The sequence below is a fragment of the Aquarana catesbeiana genome, linkage group LG02, assembly GCF_042186555.1.
Source record: "Aquarana catesbeiana isolate 2022-GZ linkage group LG02, ASM4218655v1, whole genome shotgun sequence".
NCBI lineage: Eukaryota > Metazoa > Chordata > Amphibia > Anura > Ranidae > Aquarana > Aquarana catesbeiana.
The window spans coordinates 726,464,752-726,483,972 of NC_133325.1; the positions used below are offsets into that span (position 1 = coordinate 726,464,752).

Sequence of the window (19,221 nt, forward strand, 5' to 3'; positions counted from 1 at the left end):
ACATTTTTGTTTTTTTACTAGTAATGGCGTTGATCAGCGATTTTTAGTGGAACTGCGACATTGCGGCGGACAGATCGGACACTTTTGACACTTTTTTGGGACCAGTAACATTTATACAGCGATCAGTGCTATAAAAATGCACTGATTACTGTATAAATGTCACTGGCATGGAAGGGGTTAACGCTAGGGGGCAATCAAGGGGTTAAATGTGTTCCCTGGGAGGTGTTTCTAACTTTTGGGGGAGGAGACTTACTGGGAGTACAGAGAGATCACTGTTCCTGATCTCTAGGAACAGGCGATCATCACTCTGTACTTCCCTGACAGAATAAGGATCTGTTTGTTTACATTGACAAATCCCTGTTCTGGCTCTCTTGTGGAGCGATCGCAGGTGGCTTGCGGACATTGTCAGCTCCCCCGCCGTGCAGCGCCTGCTATAGCTGTTGAAGGGAGCGAAGTGCAGCTACAGTGATTCGCGGGAATGAGCCGGCCTGCCACAGTATAATGACGGCGGCTGGTCGGCAAGCGGTTAAAGTAGAACTATAGGCAAAACTTTTTTTTTTTTCCATTTTGGATAGAGTAAGGAAAGATTATAACCCCTGTTTGTTTATTTTTTGCCATCTGTGCCCCAGTGCCCCATTTGGGAGATTAAATTTCAATTCCTGTCCCATAGCCAAAACAGGAAAGAGAACAAATCTCTACAAATTAAGGTAATCCATTGGGGACCTCCAGGCCATAGTGTCCCCATTGGAAGATTTCCCCTCTATTACTTTTATGGGGACAACCAAAAATTTGGGATTTTCTTTCACTTTCACTCCCAATGATAATGGTAAACAGGACAAATAGAGAGGGTGAATCTCCCTAATGGGGGCACAGACAGACCCTCTTCCTTCTGTCCAAAACTAAAAAGAAAAGTTTTGCCTTTTGTTATATTTTAAAGCATTGAAGTCAGACACAGGTAGCAATTAGCAGTTGCAGAAGTGGGCCAACAATGACTTCTCTCCAATATACATACGTTTCCCCACATTCTAGTTCTTTGAAACGTTGCACATACAGAAACTAATCCAACGGAAAAACCGGTCGTGTGTACAGGGCATTAGAACTGAGCGATTTTCTGCTTAAAGCTTGTAGCTCTAAAACGCTCAACAAGCCAAATCCCATTCATTTCAATGGCCCCTGTTTGCATCTGAGCATTCTGTAGCCTGAAGCAAAATGCCTGAAGCTCAAAAAAGTACAGCGAAAAGTGAGCTTTTTTTTTTGGCAGATTACAAGTGTTTCTGGCCCCATAGACTTCAATAGAAACGCCTGACTTTTACGTTTTATGAGCGCTTTGTTGCTCATTTTCTGCTCAAATGGCAGCTCTCCACCCCTAATTTCCTCTCCCTCTCCTCCCCTAGTGCTTTCTATTGGCTAAACAAAAATGCCTGAAGCTGTAAAATGCTTGTAATATGCTTCTAAAATGCTTTAAAAAAAAAAAAAGCTTGTAAAAAGCTGCAAAAAATCTTTAAAAAATGCCTGAAAAACGCCAGTAAATCTATTTGCTCAAGTGTGAATGGAGCCTTACTGACTGATGCTGTATTATATTTGTATTATATTATAATATTTGCTATTTTTGGTTGTTAGTTGCCATTTATTGGATATTCTACCTAATTATGACAAATGTTCATATTGACCAAAACACTAGACAGTATATAGAAATGTTAACAATAATATGTGGCTCATGGTATTCAGAGGGCCCTCGCTTTCTATTCTGGACGTAAATGTACATGAATGAAGTTCAAGATGATTAAAAGGGCAAATCTCTGCTTTTTTGTGTGTTCTCCTGACCTGGCTGCTGTCAAGCCTTCCTTCATATATCACACTGATTTAAACTACATGATTTCTGCCCTTTTTATAGAGCTGGGTTTTACTGACAAATGCTTCCATAGAAGTGATTTTGTAAACCAAGCAGACATTCTTTATTCTGAAAGGATGCCGCTGGCGTAAAAGTGCCTAAGGCCGTTCACTTAAAGTGAACCTATCATCTACAAAAAAGAAAAAAAAACAGAGGGGTTATTTGCTAAAGGCAACTCCACTTTGCACTGCAAGTGCACTTGGAAGTGCAGTCTCTGTATATCTAAGGGGGACATGCAAAGAAAATGAAAATCAGCATTTTTGCTTGCACATGATTGGATGATAGAAATCAGCAGAGCTTCCCCTCATTTCGATCTTCCCCTCAGTTCTACAGGGACTGCACTTCCAAGTGCACTTGCGGTGCAAAGTGAAGTTGTCTTTAGTAAATCAACCCCAAGGAGTCCAAAGCGGGATTGACTGGGATATTGGCTACTCAGTAGGCTGGGGGCCAAGTTCTTCCTCTTTTCTATTCTATTGGCAGCTGCGGCCACATCCTGGCTTAGTAAAGTGATAGGTGAAGGACAGGCAATGGAAAATCTTTAAATATGTCAGTCCTTTTTCTTCTATTGAGCTTCTGCAGTGTGCATGCAGTGAAACTTGAGAATCCTTGAGGAACCTGTATAGGTGTAGTGTGGGAACCTTGGGTAGCCCATGAAGAACATCAAATGGCAATTTGAGTTGCTGATAAGGCTTTCAGCAATTGCAAGTGCTAACCTTGGGATGTTGGGGCCAGCATATTAAGCTGCTATTGGGATTTCAGTCTTTTCTTAATGAGCTTGCTTGTGGTATCTGCCATGCTGGCGTATTCTCATTATCTGTTACACCTGTACAACTAATTGTACTGAGGCATAACTGCCTTGATTTGTGCCTGGATTGTATCTTGTTCAAGCCGTTGATAGGACATTTCTCTCATTTTTTTTTTTTTTTTATTGCAATAAGAGTATCAAACACCTTATTTTCACAGTAAAACACAATCTTCACCAGCCTGTAACAAAGCTTAGCCAAGACAAGGACTAGGTCATAAAGTTTTTTTTTGCTACTACTGCTACAGGCTTATTTAGCCTGGTTCACACTAGTGCAATTTCAGATGCGACTTCAGTCACACAGAATCGCATAACAATGGAAATCAGATTAATTTCAGTGTCACATCAATGCAGTGCAACTGTGATGTGACTTTGGGGAAGGTACCTGTGCTACTTTGCTGCGATGCGTTATTTTGTGCCCCATAGATTACAATGGAGATGCACCAAAAGTGCATGTACATTCGCCTTATTGTGCATTTATGGCTGTGATTTGTGTTGGTTGTTAAACTGTTACTAAACCCAGGACCCCACATTCACTATATCTGGTCTCCTACAGTACACAGAACATGGAGATGCAATCATTTTAGTAAATATACATTGCTTGATTGCTTTTATCATCAGCAGTATATAGCAGTCTTGTGACTTCTATCAGTGCCTGGTTAAAGCTTGTAGGAGTTTTCATACTGCACTGGCTGTCCTATCAGTATGCAGGACCCTCTGTCTGGACAGTGCTTATTGGCCCTGTGCTGATTACATGCACCCTCCCAAATAAAAAAAAAGCAATACACACCAAACTGAGCATGTGCAGCCTGACTCCAGTAAATCTGTCTTATCTGGACATGTTTTGGAGACAATGGCAGAACGGGAGGATCAGAGAAGACAGGATCAAACATCCTTTTTACACAATGCAGAGGATTAACGCCTTAGGTTCCACAGTGGGTATACCAAGGATGCTTTACTGCATATACAGACCAATTTTACTGTTGTTGGTTTAGTAACACTTTACGGAGACAGCACCTGCAGGCTTCCTAACAACCAGTGATTTATCCCTGCTCTGACATCAAAAAATGCAACCAAGTCGCACTACATAATCACACTGAAAAATGTGATCTAATCGCAGCTACACTAGTGTGAACCTAGCCTTTTACTTTAACGTGCAACATAGATCAGTAGTGGGACAAGTTCTGCAGAAAACAACCTATTTTCCATTTGTTGCATTAGTTCAGGTTTGGTGTGAATTATGTGGACAGATAGCTCATAGGATATAGTAGACTTTGTTGTTTGATGCGTATTGTAGCAGATTTATGCAGCCCACAGATGCTGTCAGACATTGCCTCACTTCTGGCAAAGGGTGAACTTGTCACATTCATAGTCTGGACCTAGAAGAAGGCTCTTTATAAGGGATGGACGTTGTAGCAACCACTACTGTATGAAAATGATCTAAAAATCTAGTCATATTTTGGGTGACAATTTTTTTTTGCGCAGTTTTAAAAATGACTGCTAACGTGATTTTTCACTGTCGACTACCCTGCAGCTTTTCTGAATGCTGGTTTTTATTTATGGGCCTTGTTGTAAATTTCATGTGCTTGTTCCAAACATAGCCGGTCGCCATCCCCATAAAATTCAGGGACAAGAGGTAGTATTTGCTGCTAGATTGCCAGTATTTGTTCTTTAAAACTAAGTGAACCAAGTCAAACAAATAAAACTTAAAGCTCATTTAAAGCAATGTAGTAAAAATCTAACACAGACAGGAATGCTGTCCACTGTCCGCCCCTTCATTACTGCTACCAGTAAATGTGACCTGTAATTGGGTCCCAGGTGAGCTTTGTATGCAACCTGTAAAGTGGGAATTCATTTCTACACTTTCCTAAAGTGTTCATAAAATCAGCTAGTGTCTGTTTAATCGTCAGATAATACTTATAGTCAGAAATGACTTTACAAGTCATTTTTGGGAAGGTCATGCAAGGCTTCTAAAGTCTGCTATAAATACCTCTATTATTATTCACAGTCGGGTTAAAAATTAATGAATTGTAAATCTATGTTTTAACCTAGAAAGCCTTTTTGCTTACTATTGTTTTTTTTTTTTTGTTTTTTTTAATTGCAAGCCTGGATGTGGCTCAGGTTGCCATTTGATGCAGTGGGGTGATAAGAACCAGTGTAATCGGCAAGACCTCAAACTCCTTTTAGAATGCTATCCCAATACAGAGCTGTGTGTGATACTTATGCCGTATACACACGGTCGGATTTTCCGATGGGAAATGTTCGATGTGAGCTAGTTGTCGGAAAGTCCGATCGTGTGTATGCTCCATCGAACATTTGCTGAATTTCTGCACACAAATGTTTGAGAGCAGGTTCTCAAATTTTCCAACAACAAAATTTGTTGTCGGAAAGTCCAATCGTGTGTACACAAGTCCGTCGCACAAAAGTTCACGCATGCTCAGAATCAAGCAGAAGGAGCCGCACTGGTTATTGAACTTCCTTTTTCAGCTCGTCGTACGCATTGTACATCAATGTGTTTTCACGGTCAGAATTTTGGGCCAACATTTGTGTGACCGTGTGTATGCAAGACAAGTTTGAGCCAACATCTTTCGGAAAAAAATCCACGATTTTGTTGTCGGAAAATCCGATCGTGTGTACGGGGCATTAGGCACCATTAGCATTCTGTCTGAAATGTGCCAGCAACATAATTGCTAAACAGAACACTTACTTGTTCCTATAGTGTTGCCCCTTTTACTGGCTGAAACTCTCCATAATCTTGCTCATAGTGGAGACAGCAGCAATGGAGCAACACTTCGCTGTTCCCCCCCAGCCAGGGAGTAATGCACAGAAACAGATGAGTGGTCACTGATTTTTTTACTCACCCTATCACTAGCGAATTGACAGGACTGCTAGTTGGCCATGGGCCTTCTACTCCAAAATGTAAACGTAGCTCCGCAATATATGCCAGACTTCTGACACATATCCTTGAATTGTATGTTTGATCTATTTTGTACCTATCATTTTGCAATCATAGAGAAGAAATGTATGCTTCTGGGCATAACAGTCATATGGGCTGCATTTAGATGGCTTTTGTTCCTTACCTTATTTCAGTGTTTGTGAAGGACATAAAGCACAGCATCATGTAAGAAGGCCACCAAGGCTTGACCAGGTCAATAGTGTCTTGGACACAGATTGGTTATTTTAATTTGTTCAACTTTTGTTATAAACTAGGAACAGCTTTCTATTTGTGTTTACTTATCTTTCTTTATTGACCTTTTACAGACCGGGGCTCCTGAATATTGCAGAACCTGCAACCCAGCCATGGCTTGCTGATACTTGGCCAAACACTGGGAACAGCCACAATGACTGCCCCATTAACTGCTGTACATCTGGGAATGGGAGCAGTGATAATAATCTGGCCACTTACAGCCGACCAGGTAAGATCAGTCATTATTGTCCTTGTGCACGGGTGGAATAAATGCCAAGAAAGCTTATTTTAAGCTCAAACCCAGCTGCTGAGGTGCATTGAGTTACAGCATGTGCTTTTTTTGGGTTTAATGAAATGCTTATGGAGTTGCAATGCTCCTTCCAAATCTCAATCCTTTTAGTTGTGCATCTCTATATTGTAACTGGAAAATTCTTTCATTCTAATAGGTATAGGCACTTTGTAAAATGAAAATCCAGTCCCATATTTTAATTTTTCGCAGGTAATGTCCCCATAAGCAGCTCTGCCAGATATTGTAAATGAAAAGCACCAGTTTTATGGAAACGTATAACATTTTAAATATTCCACCACAGAAAAATTATATGGAGGAATGTTAATCTGAATCAGACATATTAAAGTGCTTTTTAAATGATATGCTGGGGATTTAATTGCCTCTAATCAGCAAGGAGGTACAGAAATTCAAGGTTAAACATATAGATGTTTTCAGGCCAAAAACGTAGAATGAGTAGCATTTGGATATTATATACTGTACTTGCTATATCTGGTATAATTTTGGGTCTTACAGGCCTCATAGAAGCTTTCAAATCATTTTTTTGTAATTGGCATGTATATAACATGCCAAGACTATGTATATAGTGTGTTTTTATAAAGATCTGAATATTCCTGCCTACCAAACCTTTATATATACCTCACAGTGTATATATTATACATATTAAGCATATGATCTGTTGAAATATGATTCTGGTAAACATCCAGGATTTGTGTTCTGTCCGTCCTGTAGTTATAGACAGATAGACAAATCCCAGAGAACATGGGATGGGATGTTATCTGCTCCTCCTTGCACAAGCACTGGAACTTTCATTGTGCTTTGACCCGGTTACAATGGTTCTTTTTTTTTCTTGATTGTTCTCATTTCACTGTTTGATAGCATTTAAGTACGACTACCTGGGGCTCTCATTATTACTCCTGCAAAGAACAAAATAAGTGGCCCAGCCATCACAATTATCCCAACCAGTGAAAAACATTACACTTTTATTTTACTGCCTTGCCACTAAAGATGATAATATCACTCATAGTTGTATATGAAAGCTCACCACTCTTGTATTTTAAGTTTATTTTGTGTTTGGTTTAGCCGATTGCATAGCAAACTACAACAACCAACTGGATAACAAACAGACCAACTTGATGGTGCCTGATTCTGCTGTCTATGGTGATGTGGACTTAAGCAACAAAATTAATGAGATGAAAACCTTTAACAGTCCAAATCTGAAGGATGGACGTTTTGTCCCCCCAGCAGGGCAGCCCACTCCATATGCCACCACTCAGCTTATTCAATCAAACATAAGCAACAACATCAACTCATCAAGTGGAGACATGGATGAAAAACACTGGAAACCATCAGCTCAACACAAGCCTGATGTTGCCCCAATGCAGTACAGCATCATGGAGCAAAATAAAATCAATAAAGGTAGGATAAAGCTTCATTTTGCATGTTGGGGATGCGAGGGGGGCCTTGTTTATCTATACAGTTTTAATAAGGACTGTTTATGCTGCTCACAACCACCAGCCAGCTTCGAATTGTCACCCTCTGACTTAGCTTTCTATGTAGGCTTCAATCTTATTGGTTGCTGTAGTACAAGACAATAGAGATATGATATATCAAATCTTGTGAATTAAGAATCATCTTTGTTGCCTGTTAATAGCCAAGCCTGCATTTAAACACTACATTTAAGATATTAAATTTGGAATCTGATTGTTAGTTTATATGGGATACAAGTGTTATTTTAAAAACTTTGAAGGACAGTCAACCCAGAATCAATATTTTAGCTATAGGTGGGCTGAGTAACCTGACGACTTCCATGTAGTAGCTGGTTTTGTTCCTTTCTCACATTGATCTTCTGGATATTCCTATCCCCTAGGGCACAGGTGTCAAACACCAGGTCCGCGGGCCGAACCCAGCTCACCAGGCCATTTCATGTGGCCCTCGCACTCAGGGCATTTCACCCCCAAATTCAGCACTCTGCATAGGGCACCTATGAAACTGCACTCTGTACATAGCGCACTCCTGAACTCTGCACTCTGCACATAGCGCACCCCTGATCCCTGCACCCAGCATGTACCGGACCTCTTAACTCAGCACTCTGTACATAGTGCATCCCTGAACTCTGCACAAAATGCATTCCTAATATGTATTGCCCCTTTAAGGTCCTCTCACTTTGCAAACTGGCCACACTCACCATTTAATGCAGTTTGGCAGGGGGTTGTGGTTGCACCTATGCTCTTGGAAAAAAAAAGCCCTTGATACATTTATATAGTTCTAAGCCCCATACACATGGGCCTAATGTTGGGTGGCATTGGCTAGTTCAATAGAAAACGGACAATATTCAGCCCATGTGTACTGCAGCTGATTCTGTGGAAGGGGTATGACCTAAAAAGTCTGCCAACCAGCTACCGATCAGTGCTCTCAGCCAAAGGCTGAGAGCGCTGGCCAGAGTGTTCTGGTGGGGGGTTCGTCCCCAGTCAGAACACAATAGAACAGCAGGGGAGATCATTGTACTAACATCAGATTGTTAGTACAGCGGCTCCAACCTGAGCTGTCAGTTTTTTATTCGTTGATCGAAAAGAAAAACTAGCAGTGTTTACTAGGCATTACAGATATAATGGGCCCTATGAGGACAACCATCAAGCTGACAAGGCCCACAATGAAATTAAGCTTGACACCCTTGCCTTAGGGTATGCCCACTCCTTCTATTCATATCCTTATATAGCATAAAATAGGAATTTTACAAAGAGAACGATGCTACCTATTAAAGATTGTAGGAGGTAACTAGGGAATTCATGGGAAAGTAGTATTTTACCACCAGAGTCTTCAAGAAGTTCAAGAAACCATTGGATAATTTAAAACTGAACTTCAGGCCAAACAAATATTGGCTATATACTGTACAAGAGACGTGTATTTTACCTAAATTTTGGTGTCCTTTTTGAACAGATCTGTACAGTAATCCAGCATAAAACAACTTTTGAACTTTGCTTTTGCACAGCAGTTTCCTATATTAAAGCGGAACTTCAGTAATTTTTTTCATCTTTACATCTATTAAATCTTCTGCCCTTGTTGTTTTAACTTTGGATAGTAAAACATTTTTTTTTCTGCCAGTAAATACCTTATACAGCCCACTTCCTGTTTCTTATCTGGTAAAAAGCCTAGGCTTATGACATCATGCACAACTCTCTCTCTCACTCTTGTGAGAGTTTGCCAGGAAGGGAGGGGAATGAGTCATAAGAGGGCCAATAAGAGCTGCAAAGCTGGAGGTGTGTATAAAATAATATGCAAAGTGGTTGGAGGGAAGCTTCAGAATGACAAAGTTTTTTTTAACAAATTATGTGAGCAGACTGCAGTTTCTCTTTAAGGACCGGTCACTCCTGTTCTCTGTACTTGCTCAGGATGAATGGCAGTGGCGGCTGGTGCTCAAAATTTTTTGGGGGCGCAAACGAACTGGAAAATTCTGGAAAAAAAAAACCCATCAATTGCAGCCTCACTGTACTATCAATCACAGCCATTGTGCCATCAAACGCAGCCAATGTGCCCATCAATTTCCACCATTGTGCCATCAAACGCAGCCACTATGCCCATCAATTGCTGCCACTGTGCCATCAAAAGCAGCCACTGTGCTCATCAATTGCTGCCACTGTGCCCATCAAACGCAGCCACTGTGCCCATCAAACGCAGCCACTGTGCCATCAAACGCAGCCACTGTGCCCATCAAACGCAGCCACTGTGAATACATTTAAATTAATGTATTTGCACCCGGAGTTCAGCTTTAACTCACCACAATCTACCAAAATCTACAATAATTTTGAGTGGACTCACCCTTTAATAATTGAGTCATTAACGGAAATGGAAATGGAGCCATAGGACAATGTAGTCTGTTTAAAACACATAAAAAAGTTTTATTTACATGCTGTATTTTTGTATGTTTTCTGTTCCATCTCCTCTGAACGGTAACATATTTCTGGACTTTGTTAACATTATCAGTCACATCAGTTTTTTAATGTGTGTGTATGGTAGGAAGTCTTGTTCATATTAGTGAAACTATATATTCCCCAGTGTTTGGCTGGAGAGCTCCATGCTTGCCACTTCTTGTTATTACTTTTATTAGAAGTTGAAGTCTTCTGGGATTTCAGGCTTAGATCTTTTTAATAACCAGGCGCAGCTTTTTTCAGTCTCCTACGAGTCACGCCAAACCGCCGAGCTACTATACATGTAAATGCAGCAGATCGAGATTAACAGTGTCAAAAAGTTAATTAGCACTCTCCTAACCTTTGCAACTGAATTTAACACTGCAAATAATAAGCCACAGATGAAATAAAATCAAATAAAAGAAAATTAATATGGTGAGATCCCATCTAAGTGTTATAGTGGATGAGGGATTGGGAGATGAAACACAAGATATTTCATTCATGAGGAGGATACTGTACAATTGCTCCATGGTGAACCTCTGATTAAACACATATGGCAATTTGAATCTCTGTGTCTGTTGTGAGCCCATTTATTACTGGTGTATTGAGATTAAAGTGGATACAAGGGTATCATACATAATATATATATAGATATATAGATCTATATATAGATCTATATATATATATATATATAGATCTAGATCTATATATATATATATATATATATCTATAGATATATATATATAGATCTATAGATATATATATATATATCTATAGATCTATATATATATATATAAATCTATATATATATATATATATATATACATACATATATATATATATATATATATATATATATATATATATATATATATATGTATATATATATATATATATATATATATATATATATATATATATATATATATATATATATGTATAGATATATATATATATATATATATATATATATATATATATATATATATATATATATATATATATATATCTCTATATCTATACATATATATAGATATATATGTATAGATATAGATATATATATATATATATATATCTATATCTATAGATATATATATATATATATATATATATATATATATATATATATATATATATATATATATATATATAGATAGATATATATCTATCTATATATATATACATACTGAAAGCAGACGATAGATTAGACAAGGACAGAGTCATGTGCCTTTCAGCAGGGTGGATATGAGATGATAGAATTGTGGAAGAATGATGTTATCACCAAGCTGTTCTTATAACGTCATTATAGATACAGTACAGTGCCTTGAAAAAGTATTCACACCCCTTGAAATTTTTCACATTTTGTCATGTTACAACCAAAAACCTGAATGTATTTTATTGGGATTTTATGTGATAGACCAACACAAAGTGGCACATAATTGTGAAGTGGAAGGAAAATGATAAATGTTTTTCAAAAGTTTTTACAAATAAATATGTGAAAAGTGTGTCGTGCATTTGTATTCAGCCCCCCTGAGTCAATACTTTGTAGAAACACTTTTCACTGCAATTTCAGCTGCAAGTCTTTTTGGGGATGTCTCTACCAGCTTTGCACATCTAGAGAGTGACATTTTCGCCCATTCTTCTTTGCAAAATAGCTCAAGCTCTGTCAGATTGGATGGAGAGTGTCTGTGAACAGCAATTTTCAAGTCTTGCCACAGATTCTCAATTGGATTTAGGTCTGGACTTTGACTGGGCCATTCTAATACATGAATATGCTTTGATCTAAACCATTTCATTGTAGCACTGGCTGTATGTTTAGGGTCATTGTCCTGCTGGAAGGTGAACCTCTGCCCCAGTTTAAAGTCTTTTGAAGACTCCAACAGGTTTTCTTCTAAGATTGCCCTGTATTTGGCTCTATCCATCTTCCCATCAACTCTGACCAGCTTCCCTGTTGAAGAAAAGCATCCCGACAACATGATGCTGGCACCACAATGTTTCATGGTAAGGATGGTGGGTTTAGGGTGATGTGCAATGTTAGTTTTCCACCACACATAGCAAAGCCATCTACAACATACAAAGCCATCTACATCTTTTCCCCCCTCCCCCAAGCTACATCACCAACTTCATCTTAAAATATCACCCAAGCTGTCCTTTGTGTCCTTCCCAGGACCTCCTGCTATCTAGCTCCCAAGCTTGCCCCCAGGACTTCTCCAGAACTTCTTCCATCGTCTGGATCTTCCTACCTGTATCCATCCAACTATCTTCTATTCTGTCAGCCTTTAGTCATCTTAGAAAACAAATCTATTCAGGGAAGCCTATCCCTTCTCCACCTCAAAATTGTACTTTCTCAGCTTTTCCCTCACATTTACTACCTTTTGTATCACTTGCCCCTCTCTTTTAAGCCCGGTACACACTACAGTTTTTTTCGTGCAAATCTGCGGGTTGCACGAAAAAAAACCTGACAGCTCCGGTCGGAGCCGCTGTACTAACAATGCGAGGTTAGTCCAGTGATCTCCCCCTCTGAGCTGTTGTGTTCTGACTGCCCCCCCACCAGAACATGGTGATCATCGCTCTCTGCTATTGGCTGAAAGTGCTAATCAGTAATTGGTCGACTGCTGGTTTTCCAGGTTATAACTTTGACACATACACACAGGCCGAATGTGGTACATTTTTTTTTTAACCAGCTGATGTCTCCCGACATTTGGCCCGTGTATACGGGGCTTTAGACAGTAAGCTCTTGCCCTCTTAATCCTTTTATCTTGAATTGTATTGCAACTGTACTGTCTCCCTTTGCATTGTAAAGTGCTGTGCAAACTCTCGGCGCTATATACAATCTGTATAATAATAACAACTATATATCACTGGCAGAGCAAACTTCAAATTGCCTCTCAAATCCCTACTATTTTTTACTTGAATAATTTTCCACATTTTTGGGAAATTAAACATACCATAGACACAATTTTTAGCACATATTCTTTATGTCCAATGTTCCTGGATTGAATCAAGTAACAGATTAGCCAAATACAGCGGGGAACATTTTGAACACTTTCTCTAATGCTGTATATATCCCCTTATCAGGGTTGTGCAAGTTTCCTTAGTATCAGGGCATTGATCAGTTCAGTCTAAAAACCAATAGACAACTTTGAAGGCCTTGTTCACTTGCTTATAGATATGCATTTTAAGACCTCTTTTAACACAATTTATCTAATGTTATGTGCTATTAGTCCAATGTCTGTGTTATCTTCTTGGTAGCCAAAGGCTCTTAATTCATTGCCTCCACTTGACATCAATGAAAAACAAATATGTGAGTAATTGTTGGTAATTATTAGCCTGTATATAGATAACAGGTATGTTGCTTGCAGCAAAGTTATTTACATCAAGCAATTGCTTAAAAGAGAACTATGGTTTTAAGTAAAAAAAAAAAAAACTAAAAAACAATTATACTCACCTAGAGGGATGCAGCATCTAGCCGATGCTGCATCTGTCCCCTGCCGGCTCTAAGACTGAGAAATGAGCAATCAAACACCACTGGTCACTTAGATCTCAGTCTTCGGGCTGCAGACTGTCAGTCACCACTGTCTGCTCTGCCCCTCCAGCGCTCACTGGAGCGCTGGGCTATGGAGAGGGTGGGAACGGCTGGTTTAGGTTCACAGCAGTTTGCTGAGAGGCGGAGCCAACTCCCAGTCCAGGCATCTGGGTGGATCCTGACCATATGGTCGGGATCTATTCAGAGCCTGGACTGGCACTGTGACATCAGCCAATAGCTCAAAATGGGTCACAGGAGGGCAGAATGAACTGCCCTTCTGTGATCCATAGCTCAGAAAAAGCTTTGGCTATCCTTTAACTTGCTTTAAAGCGTAAGTAAAACCATTCATACAACAGTTACATTTCTGGCACATGCCGAAAATATGACACTCCCATTGGTTGTGCTATCAACCAAGCTGTTAAACCATCCAATGGCTGGTGTCGTAACTGATCACATGTGCTTCATCATGGCAGTTGTAGATTAAACAGAGGCCAAGATGGCAGCTTCCTTGGCTGAAAACGACAGGTGGTTTTACTTCCACTTTAATTAGATCTTAACAGGGGTCACAGGACCTAATAGGTGCAATTTGTGTTGAATGTGCAATACATCCTGCATATACAATAGAGGTGTCTGGAAGCTGCTGCCTAAGGTGGAAGGGCTACTTAGTTGGGACATGGGCCTCCACTAACATCAGTAAAAAACTAATGTGTGCACAATTGCTTTCAATTATTAGCCCACACAGTATGTAGGGAACAGGTATGCTGCTTGCAGCAATCCCATTAATTATTTAATAGCAATGGCGTATCTCAGATTTTAATAAATTATTCTGTTACTCTTCTCTAAACTATAATACCCGTAAATTTTTATCTTGACACACATGCATAGCTATATAATTACAGAGTTAAGTACTGCTATTATAATATCACAATGGTGACACACACATAGCTGTATAACTGCAGAGCTAAGTACTGCTATTATAATATATGTGCACATATATCATATCAACATTACTGCACGCTTTTTGTTCTGTCAGCAGCCTTCTGCAAGCTTGAGCTGAACTGTTCTCATCTTAGCTTCTTAGAGAGTGTATTTCATTAATGTAATATGTTGAAGTAAAGGGAAAAAAAAAAAAGGTATGTCAGTTTTTCAGGGCTTCAGGCTATAGAAGCATGCAATCCACTTTAATAACATGATTTGCAACAGCGGTGTCCCCAGGATCCAGATCAGTGCCAGCTTTGAACTATTAAACATATTTCTGCGAGTCACCACATAATAAAGCGGAAAGTGCCCCAGTAAAAGGCCGTGTCCTATCACAGCTGCACAGCGGTTCATTTCATGTGACCCGGCTCTGCTGCTCAACACAAGTGACCTTTATGTGAGGAAGGCGCAAGCTATTTGCAGCTACCTGCATTTCTATTCATTACAAAAACAGTGCGGGGAAATATTTCTGAGCAGTAACAAGGAACAATGCTGGAAGTATGGTTACTGGAGCTCCATGAACCTTTAATCGATAGATGTGGCAATTTAATAAAAGAGCCATTATAAACAAATAAAACCTTATTTGTGTTTAGAAATAATATTCAAATATTGGGAAATCTATATATGTTCATTATATGTGCATGCTGTGCTTCCTACTAGGTAGCATAGTACAGTGGATGTGCTTGACCCATTTAAATGGTGAATAGATAATAGATTTAATGTACAACTATCCAGTCAATGGCGTTTCACTAAAAACGCCACTGTTCCAGCTCAGGATAGTCATGGCGAATTTACAAGAATGCTACTACAAATTAGGAAGGAAGGGCAATTAACTGAGACAATATATAATCAACTTGCATGTCCCCTTCTCGTTTTTAAAAGTGCTGAAAAAAACAGACTTTAAAGTGGTATTAAACCCAAAAGCAAAAAATGATTATATTGCAGCTTACCAATTCTTAGATGTGATGGCTGAATTACTTTTCTTTTTCAGGCTTTCTTTCCTTTATTTTCTTCTGGTGATCTGGCCAGTAAGTCTGTTATTTTTCAACAGAACAAGTTCTCCTGCACATGTACCAGTGTTCAGCAGTCCCCCAATCCATGCGCCCGGCCTCTAATCTACATGCAGGGCGCCAGATGCATGGATTTCAATGTTTTTTTTTTTTTTTTTAAGCACATGATTAAAACCTGAGGCTCTGATGCAGATAAAAATACTCTAATAGTGCTTAAATTGTTTAAAACTTGCAAATGTTTAATAAAAACATGCAGGGTACTTACAGCACACCACACTGTAGCAAATACAAGTCTGTAAATGTGTAACACAAGGCCGCACATCCCATATTCCCAAACAGCTGCTAAAAACTCTTTAGAGCCTGAGTGCCTTCACTGTCCTAGCCCCTCCCCTACGCGTGTCGACACAGGGACACATGTCTTCCTCAGGGGCTCTCACATTTTTATTAAACATTTGAAAATTTTAAACAATTCAAGCACTATTGGAGTCCTTTTCTCTGCATATACTCTGTTGCTGACATACTGAGGAGGAGGCTATGGGAGAAGTATAGGAGCCAGCTGATTTGGATTATATCATTGAGTCCTGGGGTGGCTCACAGGTGTTTTTTGACCCAACTTAGCTGGGGGGTCGTACACATAGAGGTGAACCTACACCCATCGGGGGGTGTGTGTGGGGAGGGAGCATGAGTGAGGTGACCTGGCGGGGTTGGAAGTGTTTAATATTTCCATATTTGTGAGCAAGATATTCATCAATCACTTGTGGGAGATTTGGGCTGCATATTTACATAGACTTGGTTGCACGTTTATTTGCATGATAATGATGTATGCACGGTTTATGTGTTAATGTTTTTCAGTGAACACGTTTTTATTAGATGCAATTTTGTTTATGACATAGCTCTACAGTTTGTAAGATAACACTATATTTGCACATGTGTATGGGGATGTGATCAGTGTTAGCAGCTGGTCTGGTTCATTTATATATTATTAATTTTACACATTTTTCATTTGGTGAGCTTAGCTCGCAAGATTTTATTTTGTATTATTTTGTATTCGTTGCTATATTTTCGTTTTACCAGTGCCTCCACTGTCATAATACAATAACGCAGTGGATAGGATTGCTCCATCCACCTTGATTGTATAGATGGGGGAATCCTGGTCAGTTTTTTTCAGTCAGGTGGAAAAAACGGAATCATACATGGACAGCTTTATACTGATACATAGAATACTAGACCTAGCATCAGTCCATGCAATGTATTTTCCTACACAAATCCCTAATGGGTCTCTGGTCCCACATTTATATGAATAGTGAAACTGTAATTCACTCTGATTTGTTGGGACTTATCAATCTGCATAGAAGTATTCAGCAATACAAGCAAGTAGGGCATTGATGCCATTGCTGAGTGGATATTAATCCACTGCAATGGTAGATTACAGTGGAAGCCCTGTGGACCCTAGGGTTCTACAAATTCCCAGTTGAGAAACCCTGTAATATGGTTATAAGCAACTAGGTATGAGCATAGATTGCAAATTTAAACCTAAAGAACGTGATCTGAGGTACACACAATTAAATATAGATGTTTTCCAAATTGCTGGAAAATTTCTGTTTAAGCAACCTCAATCCTTAACTTTTCTATGAAGAAGAGGATGTTTTTCTAATGTCATTGTTTGGCGACAATTGTGGCTGGTCTTTTCTCTCTGATAACTTGCTGCTGATGGTCACTTTCCCCCTTCCTATTCTCAGAAAGATATTGGCTTGTCTATATTCACCCTAACTCACTTTCATAGGGGTTGATCTACTAAAGCTAAATAGGCTATTCATTTTGCAAGGAAATTTCCCCTTAGCTTAGCGAACGTGGTAAAAATGTACTTTGCAAAGAACACCCAATTACGTGTAAGGAAAAAAAACAGTATTTCTGCTTGCACATGATTGGATGATGGATGTTAGCAGAGCTCCACCTCATTTTCTAAGCTAAGGGAAAATTCCCTTGTAAAGTGTACAGCCTATTTGCCTTTAGTAAATCAGCTTCATAATCTTTATGAATAGGTATTTACTTTATGCTGGTCATAGATGGAGCAGTTTTCCTTCCTGCAACCATGTGTTGTCCTTTCATGGAGCCATTGTGTGTTCTGTTCTGCCTGGGGGGTCATGGGGGAGCCATCCCCACTGGGAGAACACAGTGAATATAATAGCCACTACCAATAATCACACGTAAAATCCAACAGGCTGGTTGTACCCAAGTTGATCGATCTTGGGTACATTCAGCCTACCCATATATTGTTCGAAACTTGGCAGGTGTCTGCTAAACCACCCGAGATTCAAACCATCTATGGATTGCTTTACTCTGCACTACCCTTTGTCAATAATTGGAGAGCAATCCTCTTTGCAAGTGACTTTTCCTGTCACTGATTTTCTCCCAGCAGTCATTTGGTAATAATGCTGCTTGTACTGTCTAACATGCAGACATCAACCAAAAATAGGACACAACAAGCATATGAAAATGGCAGTAACTTATTTCAGGTGCATTTTAAAATAACTAAAAATTGTTTACTGAAAACACAAGATGGTTTCCCTTTAAAATTATTCCAAGGCCCCTTTAATCATTTCCAGGCTACATTTTCAACATTCTGTATATTACTAACAAATTGGAAAATAAAAGGATTTCACATCTGTAAATGACAATCTGCAATTTGTTTGATTTTTTGGGGTATTTTATATTTGTTTGCATGCTGGAACGCTTATTGTTACCCAGCTGCCGTTGTATTATTTATCCCTCTCATAAACATTTTGGACATGGAACGGGAAAGCAAATATACAAAGCAAGCAGCCTCTGGCAATATTTGTCTCTCGATCCTAATAATATGACATACATTGTGTTAGCAGATGACGCCCTGTGACTGATTGGAATATTTCGTTCTGGTTTTCTCATAAATGAAGTGAATCTATCTGCAATTTCTGCATGTTAGGAGTTTGATTTGTCTTTGCAATAGCTGAGGAGAAAGTAAACAAGAATGGTTCTATGTGTCACAGATTGCTCACCACCTTGTAGGGGCTTCAAATGAAATGTTTATTTGTTATATTTAATTGCACGCGAAGGGCTATCGCATGCTGAAGTCAGTCATTTGGAAATTTCAATGTGTCAGTTTACGAGGAACTTGTGCAAGGTTAGGCTGGTTCTAATAGCTGTCAATAAGTCGAAGATAAATATGTGATCAAATGCTGTTAAGCTTGTTGGAGGAATAATGTGTATTTGCTGACAAGGACAGTATAGTAGTATGGCATTATATTAGAACAAACATCTGCTTAACCCTTTCATGGTCTGGATTTTATGAGGCTTAGAGGTCTAGACCAAGTTGAAGCCTAAGTGCAGTCAAAAACATATAAATAAGCACAAGGGACATAACTTAAACCAGTGGGATATATTCCTTGTGCTGATGTCATTTCTTGTTACGTGCAATTCTCCTTTGACCAGCTATTGTGAATTAAACAGAATCAATAAATGGAGGACGACCTGTTGATTGTTAGCTCCACCCTATCTATGGGTTTTGTGAATGGAGGAGATGGGCAGAAAGGATGGGCATAGTCGGGCACTCTTGAGGTTTCTAAGGGTTCCTTGAGCAATAAGCAACTTCTAAAT

At 39.2% G+C, this 19,221-nt stretch overlaps 1 protein-coding gene across 4 annotated transcripts in view; it reads left to right on the forward strand.

Moving 5' to 3' along the window:
• Positions 1-19,221, forward strand: part of ROBO1 (roundabout guidance receptor 1) — a 1,646,584-nt gene that overhangs the window by 1,581,643 nt on the left and 45,720 nt on the right. For all 4 annotated transcript variants that reach the window (XM_073617022.1, XM_073617020.1, XM_073617021.1 and 1 more), the window contains 2 exons: positions 5,955-6,109; positions 7,250-7,585. In XM_073617022.1, coding sequence (XP_073473123.1) covers positions 5,955-6,109; positions 7,250-7,585 — 491 coding nt within the window. The remainder of the gene's footprint in view (positions 1-5,954; positions 6,110-7,249; positions 7,586-19,221) is intronic.